The 13,874-nt window shown below is 40.9% G+C and overlaps 1 protein-coding gene across 2 annotated transcripts; it reads right to left on the bottom strand.

Annotated features, from left to right (window-relative positions):
- Positions 1-1,598: 1,598 nt before the first annotated feature.
- ampd1 (adenosine monophosphate deaminase 1 (isoform M)) lies at positions 1,599-13,477 on the bottom strand. 2 transcript variants are annotated; one of them, XM_062392693.1, is made up of 15 exons: positions 13,372-13,477; positions 9,982-10,147; positions 9,411-9,555; positions 7,788-7,953; positions 7,486-7,705; positions 7,033-7,162; positions 5,684-5,878; positions 4,704-4,835; positions 4,309-4,472; positions 3,780-3,906; positions 3,457-3,620; positions 3,131-3,251; positions 2,720-2,893; positions 2,366-2,476; positions 1,599-1,988 (listed from the first exon to the last, which is right to left on the bottom strand). In XM_062392693.1, the coding sequence occupies exons 1-15, from the start codon at positions 13,391-13,393 to the stop codon at positions 1,833-1,835; spliced, it is 2,193 nt and encodes a 730-aa protein (XP_062248677.1). In that variant the 5' UTR covers positions 13,394-13,477; the 3' UTR covers positions 1,599-1,832. The 2 variants fall into 2 exon arrangements, with proteins under 2 accessions (XP_062248677.1, XP_062248678.1); XM_062392694.1 differs by lacking the exon at positions 13,372-13,477 and adding an exon at positions 10,959-12,564.
- Between the last annotated feature and the right edge of the window lie 397 nt (positions 13,478-13,874).

The following is a 13,874-nucleotide window of genomic DNA, read 5'->3' as shown; positions in this document are numbered from 1 at the left end:
CAATTAGTTACAATAGTTTCAAGCAAAGAGACACATCATAGAAAACAAAAATTCTCAACTAGTTGTCATTTTTGTTTTTAGTGTTATTAGCAAGTGCGTAGTTTAGTTACATATATAATGACTATGGGCAGGACTAGTGCACATCAAGAGCCAATCACATTCCAATTTGTTGCTTGGAAGGCAAAAAGGTTAATAGGGTTAATAATACTTCTCAAATCAAGGTTACAAGTGCTTCACAAATAAAATAAAACAAATACATAAAAAAATGTACTAAAGGACTTAAGTAGATTTAAGTATCTCCACCAATTATATTGATCAAATGAGGGGAAATCCGGATATATGGTACAATAACTGAAAAACTGAATTTCCTCAGGAATGGTTTTCCAGAGCCTCGTAGCTCTTATTTGAAAAGCTCTGTTCCCTTTGAGGGTTGCACATGAATAAATTGTGAGATCGTGTCATGTCATATAAATAACAGCACTTTATTGTACAATAAACTGACTTCCGGTTTATATGTCAGCGTTACCAGCGCTTGACGCAGCTGAGACTGTGAGAAAAAGTCTGTTGAATCCTCCCGAGAGAGAGAGGGGGGAGAGGGAGAGAGAGAGAGAGAGAGAGAGAGAGAGAGAGAGAGAGCGAGAGAGAGAGAGAGAGAGAGAAGACGTCATCATTTGCACTCCTGCAGCTGTCAACGATGAACAAACAGTGATGTCTTCAGGTGTCCTGGGAAATATACACACTGTGCTGTGACTGTACTTTCATATATAAAGTCCTGATGTTTCGGTGCAGGGAAGTGATTTACAGCGCTGACACTGTTAAAAACAGTGTTAAAAACACATGTGAAATGTGTGTTTTTGTGAAGATCTGCATCGCTGGTTATTTCCTAGGTTTCACAATTTCTCTACATCGATAAAGTAAAATGTAGTTTTTGATTTGCTTTGGAGAAATGTTATTATTCTTGGAAAGGGGCTTTTCCACAAGAACAGATTCCTTAAAAACTCAACCAAACTCTCTATTTCACAAGGAACTGCGTCATTGCTGTTTATCACTGAAATTGATGGATAAGAGGAATGCTGTGAAACTCTAACTTTATATAAGAGATGACTGAGAACATCTAGTAGACAATATATATCCTATTTGTTTAGTTATTATGGACAAACCATAGGGCCACCAAACTTAAGCTATAGTCTCATACTTTCAAACACCTTGATTTGCTCCATAGTTATAACTTTAAAAAGAGATCTCAGACTCCATGAAACAAAATTTGAACTCAACTAAGATAAAGTAAATGTCGACTTTGCCCGGGCTGTTAGGATCAGGTGCAGTAAAGGGAGGGGTGTGTCTTTCCTAGAAGTGGCAGGCAGCCGCAGGATCTGACAATCAGTGAGCATCGAAGTGATGCATCATGCAGCACATCAGGTCAATAAAGTCTGATGCACCTTTATATTCCCTCCTCACTCTGCTGAGACAGTGTTTATACAGGGAAACTTCGAAGAGAGAACGACATACCACTCACAGGTTTATGAGGAACCTCTGAATGCTGAGGTGGTAGAAAATCAACACATGTAAACAGGTCAAATAAATGGAGCTGACACTCGTAGAAATTCACATTTTATTTCCTTTCACTCCAATACATGATGTTTCCCCACACAGAACAGTCATACTGTGATGTACAAGAAATCCAGACAAACATGTTTTCCCAAAGGAAAGAACATCCTTTGTTAGTTAGTAGGTCACTTTCCTAACTGGATTAAGAGTCGCGGTGGAAAAACACATTTAGAAACGTTTCTACATCCCAATACAGACAAGCGTTACGACGGATGTGATTTTGTTTACTCAGCCTTCAGGCCTTCCTTGATGCGGTTGAGCTCGTAGCACAGGGTCTCATAGCGGTACGCCATACGGATCTGGGCCACGTTGGTCTTGCGGATGTCGTTGCCCTCCGGTCCCTCCTTCAGGTAGTCCTCACCCAGGTACAGGACTTTCTCCTGGGGAAGGAAGTCACCAGTTGGTTTTAATATGAGAATAAATCAGAAATATCCCTTTTTCAGGAAATTTGTTGTCCCTATATAAAGAAAGACAAATCTCACAGGTTAATACCTCCACCTAACAGGTTGTGTTTTCACTCCTGTGCGAAGGTTGGTTGATTTGTTGCAAAAAGTACTGTACGGAATTATAACGAGACCTGGGGGGTCTTATGATTGATTTCACCGTTGTTAGATCTGGCTTTTGTTGACATTTTCACAGATTTCCCAGTGAATCTTTCATGGATCTTGGTTAAAGTTGAAATTTGATGCTGATTGATTGAACCTAAAGGTCTTAAAAGTCCACAACTGCCTTTGAAGGTGTCCATGAGATGCGTTACCTCATGAGACAAGCTGCTCTGCAGTACGCTGCTCCTGGAGATCTCACACATGTCGCAGGTGCTGAGCTTGAAGACCTGGGCGGCGATGGCGTACTCCTCCATGAGGGGCTCCTGTGGACATAAAGGTGAATCATTAACATCATTGAATACACATGTTAATCTGTCTACTTGTGTCTATTCACTGCCCTTTCTGTTGTATTTGTGTTGGAGTGTGCAATATATGACTTTGCCTGTAGAATATATAGGTGACACAAAGACTAAGCATGTACATAATACAATGGCCGTTATACACAGCACAGTTTGCCCCATTGTCTACACTAGCATCAAAGGCCTCCTCTCCCTGTGCGCTCAGACCTTGGTGTAGTGGAACTGCATGGGGTCGTCTGTGGAGAGAGACACAACCAGGCCTTTCTTGTGGAACTCCAGCAGCGGGTTCTTGGCGTACTCCAGGAACAGGCTGTTGTTGCTGAGAGGGGACATGGCGATTGGGATCTGGGTCAGGAAGTACAGGTACTGCAGCACGGGGCTCTGGTGGAGGAGAAGAGGGTGAGACAGATGACTGATACAGTTTACGTCAGCTCATGATAGTATTTGTCAAAGCCTGGTATTTTGACTTTGGTCTTTAAGATATGATGCGAACACAGAAAAAAATGTCTTAAATATAAACTGCAGGATTACTCAAAGGATAAATCGCAAATCTCAGACCATGTCAAAAAGACGGCCTGAACTTCCGCTACCATTTTGTATCATAAAGGGAGGACCGACCTTCTTGAGGTTGAGGCCGTGAGAGATGTTGTCAGCGGTCATGAAGGAAGCCAGCAGATGGGTGATGGCTCCAGCCTCTCCACAGTGAGGCCTGAACATGAACGTGTTCATCCCCCTCTGTCTGGAGTGCAGGAGATAAACAAGTGTTAAGCTACAGAAAGGAGACTCTTAGAGGAACGATTGACCTGTACTCATTAAATCTGCATTCATAGTGATATTTAGGAGAGGAGATTAAATATAAAGAAACAAGGTGATATGCAAAAAAAAATAAGGAAACAGACAAACAATGTTGATATTCCTGTGTATGTGGAAGCAAAGTTACTCACTTGCGGAGCTGGTTGAGCACAGTGATGTTGGCATACATGTAGTAAATGTAGTAGGTGTAGGAGGGGTTCTTGGCGATGTCCCACTCCTCTGGTTTGGGGCTCTTGGTGCAGAACATGTGCCCGCTGTGCTTGGACTCATCGTCCACACTGTCGAAACCTGTCACCTACACATCAACCAGGAAGATGGTTAATCCTTGAGACCCACAGGAAAAATCAGCATTGAGGAAAAACGGTGATAAATGACTATTCATTTTGCTCTCCGTGTATATGACCTCTAACCTAACTCATGGTTAATCTATCTTTGGCCTTTGTTTGTGACTCACATGCTTGAGGAAGATGCTGAGGTCCGGGTTGGACTGCGGGTCGATGGTGGCCTGGAACACAGGGAGGAAAATGTTCTCCAACATCTTGCCAAAATGGGGCACGAAGTCCCTCGCTCTGAAGATATCGCTGAGATGGAAGAGGGAGAGTACAAAGACACTTTTTTAAGACTTTTGAGGCCTTTCCTTTTTTTTCAAGCTCACTCCCTGTTATTAAAACTATAATCAAATCAAATCAAAGTTTATTTTCACATACACACCAATGACAGCATCATCGGAGCAGTGAAATTCTTGTGACCTGACAGGCAACATCTACACAGTAGAAGACTTTACAAATAGAAAAATAACATACTAACATACTATATAAAATACTATATATAAAAACATACTATATAACATATAACATACAACATATTACATAGTCAAATGAAGCAGCAGTTTTTTTTTATATGTTTGGTAGGGAATGTTATTTATCCTCAACAGTGTAATAGTTATCTGTCTTTCTCATAGCTGTCAGAAATTGACAACTTACTAGATCCTGGGCACTTGAATCATCCACTTGAGGTGGGGGGAGAAGACTCTGTGCCTGACGAACCAGCCGGCCAGCTTGCTCCACTCGTCGGGCTTGCAGCCGTAGATGGAGAGACGAGGCTCGGCGAACTGGTACTTGGCATCCTCCAGGTCACTGGCTACTTCCTGGTTTACAGAAAAGGACGTCAATCAGGCTCGGATCATTTTGATCCTCTAGTTCTCAAATCAGCAGTAGGTAAGTTGGTAAATGTAAAAAAATAAATATTACTTCTTGTATGTCAACTTGATGTCAGCAGTGTAGAGCTACTCAGGGTTTTCAACTGATCTAACTATGAATTAATAATTTTGTATCGTCCAATTTCCATATCACAGATGTTATACTTCATGGAAACTCACCTTGATGATGGTGGCAAAGTACTCTCCATTGATGTGGTTCTCTGTCTTCATGTACAGGTCACGCAGCTCGCTGGCTCCCACGGGGTTGTACTTGGCGTTGAACTTGTCAAAACGCTGGAAGGTTTGTCTCCCCTTTAGAGAAACAACCAAAAAATAGCATTAGAATACAAACAAAGAAACAAAGAAACTGCTCCAAGATTATTTAATGGTCTGGCATTTAATCAATCTTAACTTTGTTCTATCTTCAAAGTGACTTCATTGGTTGTTTTAATATCCTTTAATTCCTTCATATATTTTTAAGCATCTGATCTGATGGAACTACCTTTTTCTCCCAAAGCACCCTGAGCTGCATTAAATGTTACAAAAAAAAATATATATATATATATATGCTATATAGACAAAGGTTATCATGATTATCATTTACTGAATGATTGCGCATTAAAAGCAAATATGTCAGATTGATAGCAACAAATTGAAAAGACGAATTACAGATTGTTCTGGAGATGGTCTCCATGTCATAACTGACATGGTTGGTCTTCTCCACAATCCTAAGTCATATTCCCCCTGTAATATGACCAGCCAAGTCTTCTTTATGAATTACTGTATTGTTTTGACAGCTTGAAAAATACCTTGTTTAGCTTATTCTCCAGACCATCATCTCACTGTGCAACATATATTCATGTATTTATCTATTCATTCGTTAATTTGTTTAATTATTTAATCAATTGTTTATTGAATTAAACCCTTGAGTAAGTATTAGTATTTGTATTGATATGTAGGTAAAATGTAAAAACAGCAAATGTTTCCCTTTCTTCCTTTCTTGATAGTAGTTAGGGTTAAACAAATAAAAAAATGAATACAAAAAATTAAAAAAAAACGTATAGCAGTGCTCGGAGAATGCTGATGCTAACATTTCCAAAAATGTAAGGAATCTTTTGTTTTTCTTCTGTTCAAATCGAATGAGGTTACAAGTAACGTACAGCGTGCACATCCAGAGAGTCCACAGTGAGGTCATAGGGGTGCAGGTTGAGGGACTGGAAGAGCTCCTTCATGGTGACCTCCCGGCCATTGAGCTTGTGCACGACGCGTTCGGCGTCCACACGATAAGACCTCTTGATGAAGCGCAGCAGGTGCTTCTGGTTCATGCAGGCGGCGGCGTGGATGTGGGTGTCAACCTGAAATGAGACAGAAATGGTCAGTGAGGGTTTGGGTTCATGTGATGTAATAGCTCTGCTCGGTCTCATGGAGGAGCTGAAGACATGGATACAGGGTGCAGAGCAGCTGTGAGTCCAAAAAGTGCAGAGTCAGTGGCAAATGATACATCATGAATCTCATCTTTCATGTGCATGGGACTCTATTTAATATACACATGACAAGACTCAATTTTAGAAAATGTTAGAATGCAGTGTAATTCAAAGTTTTATTTAAATGTGCATATATTTAAATTTTTCTAATTTTATTATGATCATAACGTTTTTTCTATCACAGAAAACCAAATGGTCGTTGAGTCTTTATGATCTACTTCACATGACCTGAAGTCTGGGTAAAGAATTTGAGATAAGTGTTGACAGGACAAGAGTGCAAACTTTAATTCACCAACCACACCAAGGCAATTTCCTGTATGTGCAAATATACATGGCAATAAAAAGAATCTGATTCTGATTCTGATTTTATTAAGTGTTTGTAGGAACTACACCCATTGTACATTGGATTCATGCAAATACTTAGGAATCTGGCTTGACAGTAGACTGTTGTTCAAAGTACATATTTAACACTTAACTCAAAAATGTAAAGTCCAACTCAGCTTCTTGTAAAGAGCCAAAGGAGTCTGTATCACTCTGTCAGTCCTTACAGTGGAGGAACAGTCATATAATGTTGTTCATGTTGTTCATGTTCAAAACTGCCTCACTTCTCTTGTCTCATTTAAAACCTAATCACACACATCACTTCAGTTATCCCCTACATTCACAGGAATGTCAGCACAACTGGGTTCAGCTCTATTAAAAAGGTCTTGGCCTTTTATATGGAATGAGTTGCTGTATTACATTATTGGTGAAATATTAGTTATCTGATGTTTTTCATGACTCTTGTGAATTTTTAAGCCCTTGTTTTGTCACTTTTAATCATTAACTCTTTGTTGCGCTGGATTTATTTGCTGATTGTGAATGTTTTTTGTTCTCAGGTCTTATGAAAAGGAGATCAAAAATCTCAATGATGATGAAGAATAAACAAAAACAAAAATTTGTCACGACCCTCAAAACGAAAATGGCAGGAAGATTGGCCTTTAGCATTATATGTGTGATGTTATAATCAAATGATAAATGTCTACCTTCCTACAGTTGTAGAAGTCCCTGTGGGGGTTCAGCTTCAGCTCCCTCATCTCCTCCATCTCATTCAGCATCTCGTGCACGTTGAACTTGGACATGAGGAACTTGAGGCGGCGGTGAGTGTAAGTCTTCCTGCAAATCAAACAATAGCAAGTCACGATCTGCACATTTAAAGCTGTGAGAGTAGCAATGGGGCTGTGACAGTCAAATTCAGTTTGAATCTATGTGGAAAGTGGAAAAAGTTCCATAAGTGTCTTGTTGTTGTGTATAATTTAGCTTTGGACATCTCAAGGGTCCGTTTGTGGCTCCCCAGGACCACACCCAGCGTTGATAGTAAAGCATTTAACGCTCAGTCAAGCATGGGGGTCATCTAAAAGAAGATTGGGGTCTTGGGGGAGGACATAGAGTACAGGGGGAGTTTTGAAATGCTGGAGTACACAACTCATAGGACTCACGTCGGGCCCTGTGCAATGAGAGCGATGAGGAAGTTCATGTCATCGATGAAGGTCTCGTAGTCGGCGCAGGGCAGATCCTTGGGCTGGTGTTTGTCTGCAGCCGCGGCGTCGTTGTACACGTAGATGACGCCGTCCTTCATACGCGCAACGTAGCCAAGATTCTTCGGCAGCTCCTTTATGTCAAAGGGGTCACCTCCATTCTCGGGAAGCCGAGTGAAGACTGAGGATGTATGGCAGAGACCAATATAATAAATGTAGCTGAAGTCATAGATGCAAACCCCACCATCACCCTTTCTCCTGACCTGGCTGCACCTGGTCCTCAGGTTTGAAGCTCTCCCCTTCCATTTCACGCATGTACTGCGAGGCCGTGCGTGGGAAGCGCTGATAGGCCAGCCTCATGTACTTCTCCCTGATGGTCAGGGCGCGGTACAGACCCTTACAGGACAGCTCAAAGTCGTCCATGGTCACCTAAAATATGACAAATGTTACAGATGATATAAATAAAATGTATTATCATTATTATTTAAATTACATGATCCTATCGTTAAAGATTTAAGGATAACGCATAAGAAAAAACATCCTGCAAACGGCAATGGTCAACAGCTTTCTGATCAAAACACAATGATGACCCATCCATGTTTGTGGAAAATATTATTATTATTATTATTGTTGTTAAAAGACTAACAGCGAGAAGACTAAGACTGACTTGAAACATGTAAATGTATTGTTTTTGGACATTAACTAAGCGAGACAAAAAATGAGAACATGCAGCAAACTGCAGTGATCAACAGTTTTATGTTTAAAAAATCTTCATATCTCTTTTCCCATTTTGTGGACATTTTATGCTTTATAAGCTAAACAAGCAGTCATTTCCTCATTGTGATAAGATGTTATATAATGTGTATCTAAATAAATCTGGAGTATTAGACCAGCTAAAGCAGAAATATCAGCCAGCTCAAGCAAAGTGTCTTTGTAAATGTCAAAGCCACTGCCATGAAACCTAAACCCTGGACCGCTCTCAGTTGAACACCATTCATGGGCCTCTGCTAGAGAGGCCACTGACCATTGACCCTGACACACGCACACAAACACACACACACACACACACACACACACACACACACACACACACACAGTCAGTGAAATTTAGTGTAAAGACCTCTTTCATTCATATCAAGTAGGAAGGAGACAGTTTTGTGACCAGTGCTACGCTAAAGACACCCACTAATATTTCACCATTAATAGTGGCGGCTGTGATTCAGGAGGTAGAGCGGGTCATCCAATAACCATAAGTTTGGTGGTTTGAATCCGTCTTTGGGAAAGACATTAAACCATCAAGACTAGAATTTTTTTTTTAAATATATCATTTACCATAGTTAATTCGGACAATTTAAGCACTGTAAGCTATGTCCTGTTTGTCACAGACAGAACCAGATGAGCTGATTCCCCTTGTTTTTCAATATTTATGCTAAGCTAAGCTAACTCTGAGCTAGCTGTTTTAGCCCACATAGACAAATATCAAGCATTTAATTCTATGAATGAACAGCATGTTTTAAATTGCATATTGAAGTCAACCCGAAATGTCTTGTTTCGAGCATTTAATTCTATGAATGAACAGCATGTTTTAAATTGCATATTGAAGTCAACCCGAAATGTCTTGTTCAGTAAATTAATCAAATACAATTTCATACTTATAAACTTTACAGAACGCCATCGTTTTTCTAGTTTTAAGAAAAGATGAAAGGCACTTAATAATTAAGTTGTTTATCCACCTGTGGTTCAGAGAATTTAAATTGTTGTGTTAGATACAACTAGGCGAGACTTTGTTAAATCAACTCAAGCCAAGTTCAATCATCAGAGATGTCCAGTGGAAATTTCTGAAATAACCCAATTTCAGCTGTATATGGAGGCACAGTGCACAGTACCCCAGAGGCGTAGTCTCCAATGATGGCCACCCTCTGGAAGTCAGGCACGTCCAGGTAGGTGGGGGTCCCCACTTCCACAGGGACAGCAGCATCCTTTCCAGGAACTGTGGGCAAGCCAACGGTGCGGCAACGCTGGAGCCTCTTGCTGTGGACACAGAAAGACGAGGCTTAGACGACCAAAACTTTCAAAAGTTAATATTAGCAATGCAGTCACATTGTTGCTGTGTCGTAGAATAGAATAGAATGGAATTCCTATATAATCATTGTAAATTCAAATTTGCTATTATCAATACATAAATAAAAGCCAATTAATATAATATTAATATATATACAAAAATACAACTAATAGGATTATGAATACATAACAATAGACAAGGACGTAAAAAAACAGACAAGGAATAACATTAACTGCGATTAAAAATAGTTCATGGTGATAACGTGTTGCACAGTAAATGAGGTAAACCAGTACTGCATGTTAAAATTGTCAGTTGAAGATTTTTATTGGCACACAGACGACAGCCACATCGTGGTGGAGTTTAATTCCCGGTGTCCAGTCCTTGACTTGTCTTACCGTTTCTCAGCATTATCGTCAGTGTGCAGATGGAAGGCCATCTCAGTGTGGATAATGGGACAGTCTTCAGCCACGTCAAACATGGAGATCTCATCGCGGACGCTCTCGTCTTTGGTCTCAGACGCAAAGACCTCCTCCGCGAAGGCTCTCATCTTGTCATCGGTCTCTGTCACACACAGCAGAGACATTTTGTGTTATTGACAGAAACGCATCCTCACTAACCTTCATAGCATTTGGCCATGGAGCAAACCACAAATAACTCGTTGAAAGCTGGACATTGGACACTGACATACAGTAGATGATCATGGATCTATGACATACAAATCATACACGTTACCTAAACTGATGTGCAAAGACTCCAGCGCATGCGTCGCTTACATGACCACAGATTGACTCAGGCACTACAAGTCTGCAACTCTGACCTCCAGTTTGGGCTGCAAACACAAGGTGCCATGCATATACAAGAACTGCAGTTATTGAGCACTCACATACACAAACACACAAACACACACACACACACACACCCAGTTGACTCGAGACACATGGATACAAGATTGGGCAGCCTTGCTTAATGTACTGTGTGTACAGCTCAACTCCAGTCCCACTTTTCTTGTCATCTTTTGTTGTGTATTAACGTCTTCAATTAGGATTTGCACCCCATCAGTCAGGATGAGACCGTTGTGATCACAATTCATCAATATGTCCAAAAAAAGTGATAGGAAAAGTGGGTCAAGTTCCAAAAATAGATGGAGTTGTGAACCAAGCTGTAAGCAACAGCACTTAAACAGACGTCTACAAAAATACACACATGTGGCTACTTCCTGACAGCTGCTACAAGGAACTACTCTCTACAACAAACTACTTGTTCCATGCACTTACTAGCCAGGAGCCAAGGCTTTCTACTCTAACACAACCATAAAGCACAGCTCACAGGACTAAAGTGGTTTTGGTTTCCACGTCTCATCATCCATACTTACTCTGTGGACCTGATTATGCCCAGCAAGAGAGTAGCATCATCCAGAATAAAACCCAAAAAGAAGTATGGGGTTAAAACATGTTACATTAAAGGTGTTATACACGAAGCTGATAATCCCATTACTTTGATCTACGGTATATGCATAACTAAATAATCTGTGTAAATGAAGTCAAATTACACAAGGAGCTGTCCTAACATATTATGTAGCAGTATTCACAATTTGTAACATAGATTAGAAAATACATGCAATAGTATATCGTGAGAATATAAGCGATGGAACGACACACTAGGCTGGAACAGATAAGTGGGAATGTGAGTGTAAATGGATCAGTAGGATTAAGGTGACATAGAGTGTGAGGATTGGTTATGGAGAGGACGCATTAGTGCAATCATTGTTTGAATAAAGTTGGACCAAACCGCTGGAGGTCTCTGCAGCTGCACCTTCACGACACATGCAGCGGTGACCTTCTGGCCTCAGCGGTCCCTGATTCTCAGGTGAGGTGACTCCACCGCTGCACCTCTACCAATTTTTATCATCTTCATCCATGCACGTGAAGATGCATTCAATGCGTCTTCCTGACGTTCAGGGATAAAACAATCTGTGCCCGTCCTTTCAAACACATCTGCAGCTCAGTTCAAGTGGGTTCTGTGTGCTGCTCTGCAAACCGACACATTCCCCGTGGTGGAAGAGTCAGCGAGCTACTCTGCAAAAGACATTTATTAATGCAAATGTTCACTTTCAGTTCAGTTGTTCTGCTGTGTTTGAGAAGCATACAAAACCGATAATGAATTTGAACATTAGATTAATAAATGTTCACTTCCACTGTATTTCATAATTTGTTTCATATGGACTAGACATTCATTTACCAAGATCCAAATGACAATGTTGCATTCACACACACCTTCGAAAAAAGAACATTTGACAATAAGACTGTTGCACATCTTTACGGTGAACCATGCGTTTGTAATGCTTTACATTGTCTCTCAAGCTCCTCATGAAAAGAGCCCCAGCTTCATACTTACCCCTTTCTATTGGATTAGTCACAGTCAGTGTTGGATGTTGGTGGTTAGAGGGAAACAAAACAAGTGTGGTTATGTCTCAAAACACAAACACAGGCAAGTGAGCCACAGAAATATACCTGGCTAACTACTACGACTAATCCTGTAGGGGAAAATAGTCTTGAAAATGTTCCAGAGTAAGTTGTGTGGCTGTGCAGTGTTCAGGATACATTATTGTTACATTTGATAACTATTGATAGATGAATCCATCTTTCTGCATAGATACACCCCTTCAGAGTAATGCATCAATTTGTGTTTTGGGAGGATTTGGCTAAATTGACCTTTCAAAATTAGACTTAATAACATTGCATGGACTTGGACTTGCACGTCAACACTGGTGCGAAATGACAAAAGTCACATCACAATATCACCACCGAGTGTAAACCGGTTTGGCCCTGATAGCTGCCAAATCTTCACAAGTGAACCCCAATATCTGTGAATGTCAAGCTCCTCAAACGGCAGCTGCAACATTTCCATTTCCATTTCTTCACCCTTTAAAGAACTCTTGCCCTGTGCCTGGTATTATTAGCAACCATTACACCAGCATTTGGAACAGCCTTGGTGGGCTGAGCTCTTTAGACATGATGAGGCATACAGCAGGAAGGAATGTAAAGATCCTCCAAGAACAACTTGACCACATGTCATTGTTGGAGCTGTGAGAATCTGCAGACAAATCATCTCCATCTAAATGATTCTGCTCATGTTTCTCATTCTGAAGCTGCAGAGTTCAACGACAGGAGTTTGAATCCTCTCAGCTGAGCTCAGGAACTCCCGTGTTTACAAGTTGGAATCTGTTACTTGCTCGAAATCCCAAACTCTCAGGGATTCCGTGTAAGAATAATTTGCTAAACTGAATAAGAAGGTAAAGTACCTTTATTCAGAAAAATTTCAAAGTCTGGGACCATGACACTCTGTGATGTATTAGTCAGTACGTACTAATTGTCAGAATCACATGTATTTAAACCCCCAATGAAGCTGTCATTGAAGCTGTCAGAGCCGTCTGTCAGAGACAGAATGGCACTGGCAAACTTTATTATCTGCACAGGGAGGGGCTTGACCCCCTAACAATGTACATTAAAAGGATCTGTGCAAAGTTTTGGGAGCTGGCGCTTTATTTAGCAAACAGCCATGAGGGTGGCATTTTGACACAAGGGTCAAGTTTATCTTTCAACGTGTTGAATTTGTCGGCCAAGACTTTCTATGGAAAAAAGCAGAACCAAATCTCTTTTGGTGTAGGTCTCCTCCAATCAAACTTTATAATCATGTGTGAGTTAATGTTAACCCTTTCCCTCTCTCTCTCGCTCTAAGGGTGAGAGTGCAAGTTCAAGTCCCAGAATCTTTCTGCCCATACTCACCTGGCACTAAGACTTTAGGCATGGTGACGCCGTTCCAGAGAAACGCTCCCCGAGGACTTGTAAAAGGTGGTCAGCCACTGGACTACTGTAGCAAGGAAGTGAGGAGGCTCATGCTTGGTCTGTGAAATATCAAGCTCCTTGTGCCTCACGTGTAACCAGAAGCTCCTGCGTCCAGCCAGGACACGCCTTGACGTAACGACCAAATCATGTGTGTGTGCAACTCTATTTTAAGGTGTCTATGAGAGCCCAGGAATCACTGTCTGGCACAGTGTGTATACAAAGAGATGAGTGTGTGTGTGTGAGTGTGTGTGTGTGTGTATGTGTGTGTGTGTGTGTTTGAGGGGACTCATTATATAATACCCTGATAGCTACACAAGTTGCTCTGCACATGGCCGGGTTGCTCGAGTTAATGTTGAGCACAATCACAAAACACTTTTCTACGATACAAATGCAAACGATTAGAAAAGATGAATGCTACTGGTTGAAAATAATAAAAGACAATA

Source organism: Platichthys flesus, chromosome 7, assembly GCF_949316205.1.
Source record: "Platichthys flesus chromosome 7, fPlaFle2.1, whole genome shotgun sequence".
Lineage (NCBI taxonomy): Eukaryota > Metazoa > Chordata > Actinopteri > Pleuronectiformes > Pleuronectidae > Platichthys > Platichthys flesus.
The sequence above is the reverse complement of the archived record's forward strand: the minus strand, read 5'-3'. Positions and strand labels throughout refer to the sequence as shown.

What these genes read in the sequence shown, in the direction of transcription:
- ampd1 (XM_062392693.1), bottom strand. Translation starts at nt 13,393, where the DNA reads ATGCCTAAAGTCTTAGTGCCAG. An exon ending in ACTTTGCCACCATCATCAAG is followed by an intron (nt 4,473 to 4,703) that starts GTGAGTTTCCAT and finishes TCTGTAAACCAG; the next exon opens with GAAGTAGCCAGTGACCTGGA. An exon ending in ATTCAAGTGCCCAGGATCTA is followed by an intron (nt 3,907 to 4,308) that starts GTAAGTTGTCAA and finishes CTTCCATCTCAG; the next exon opens with CGATATCTTCAGAGCGAGGG.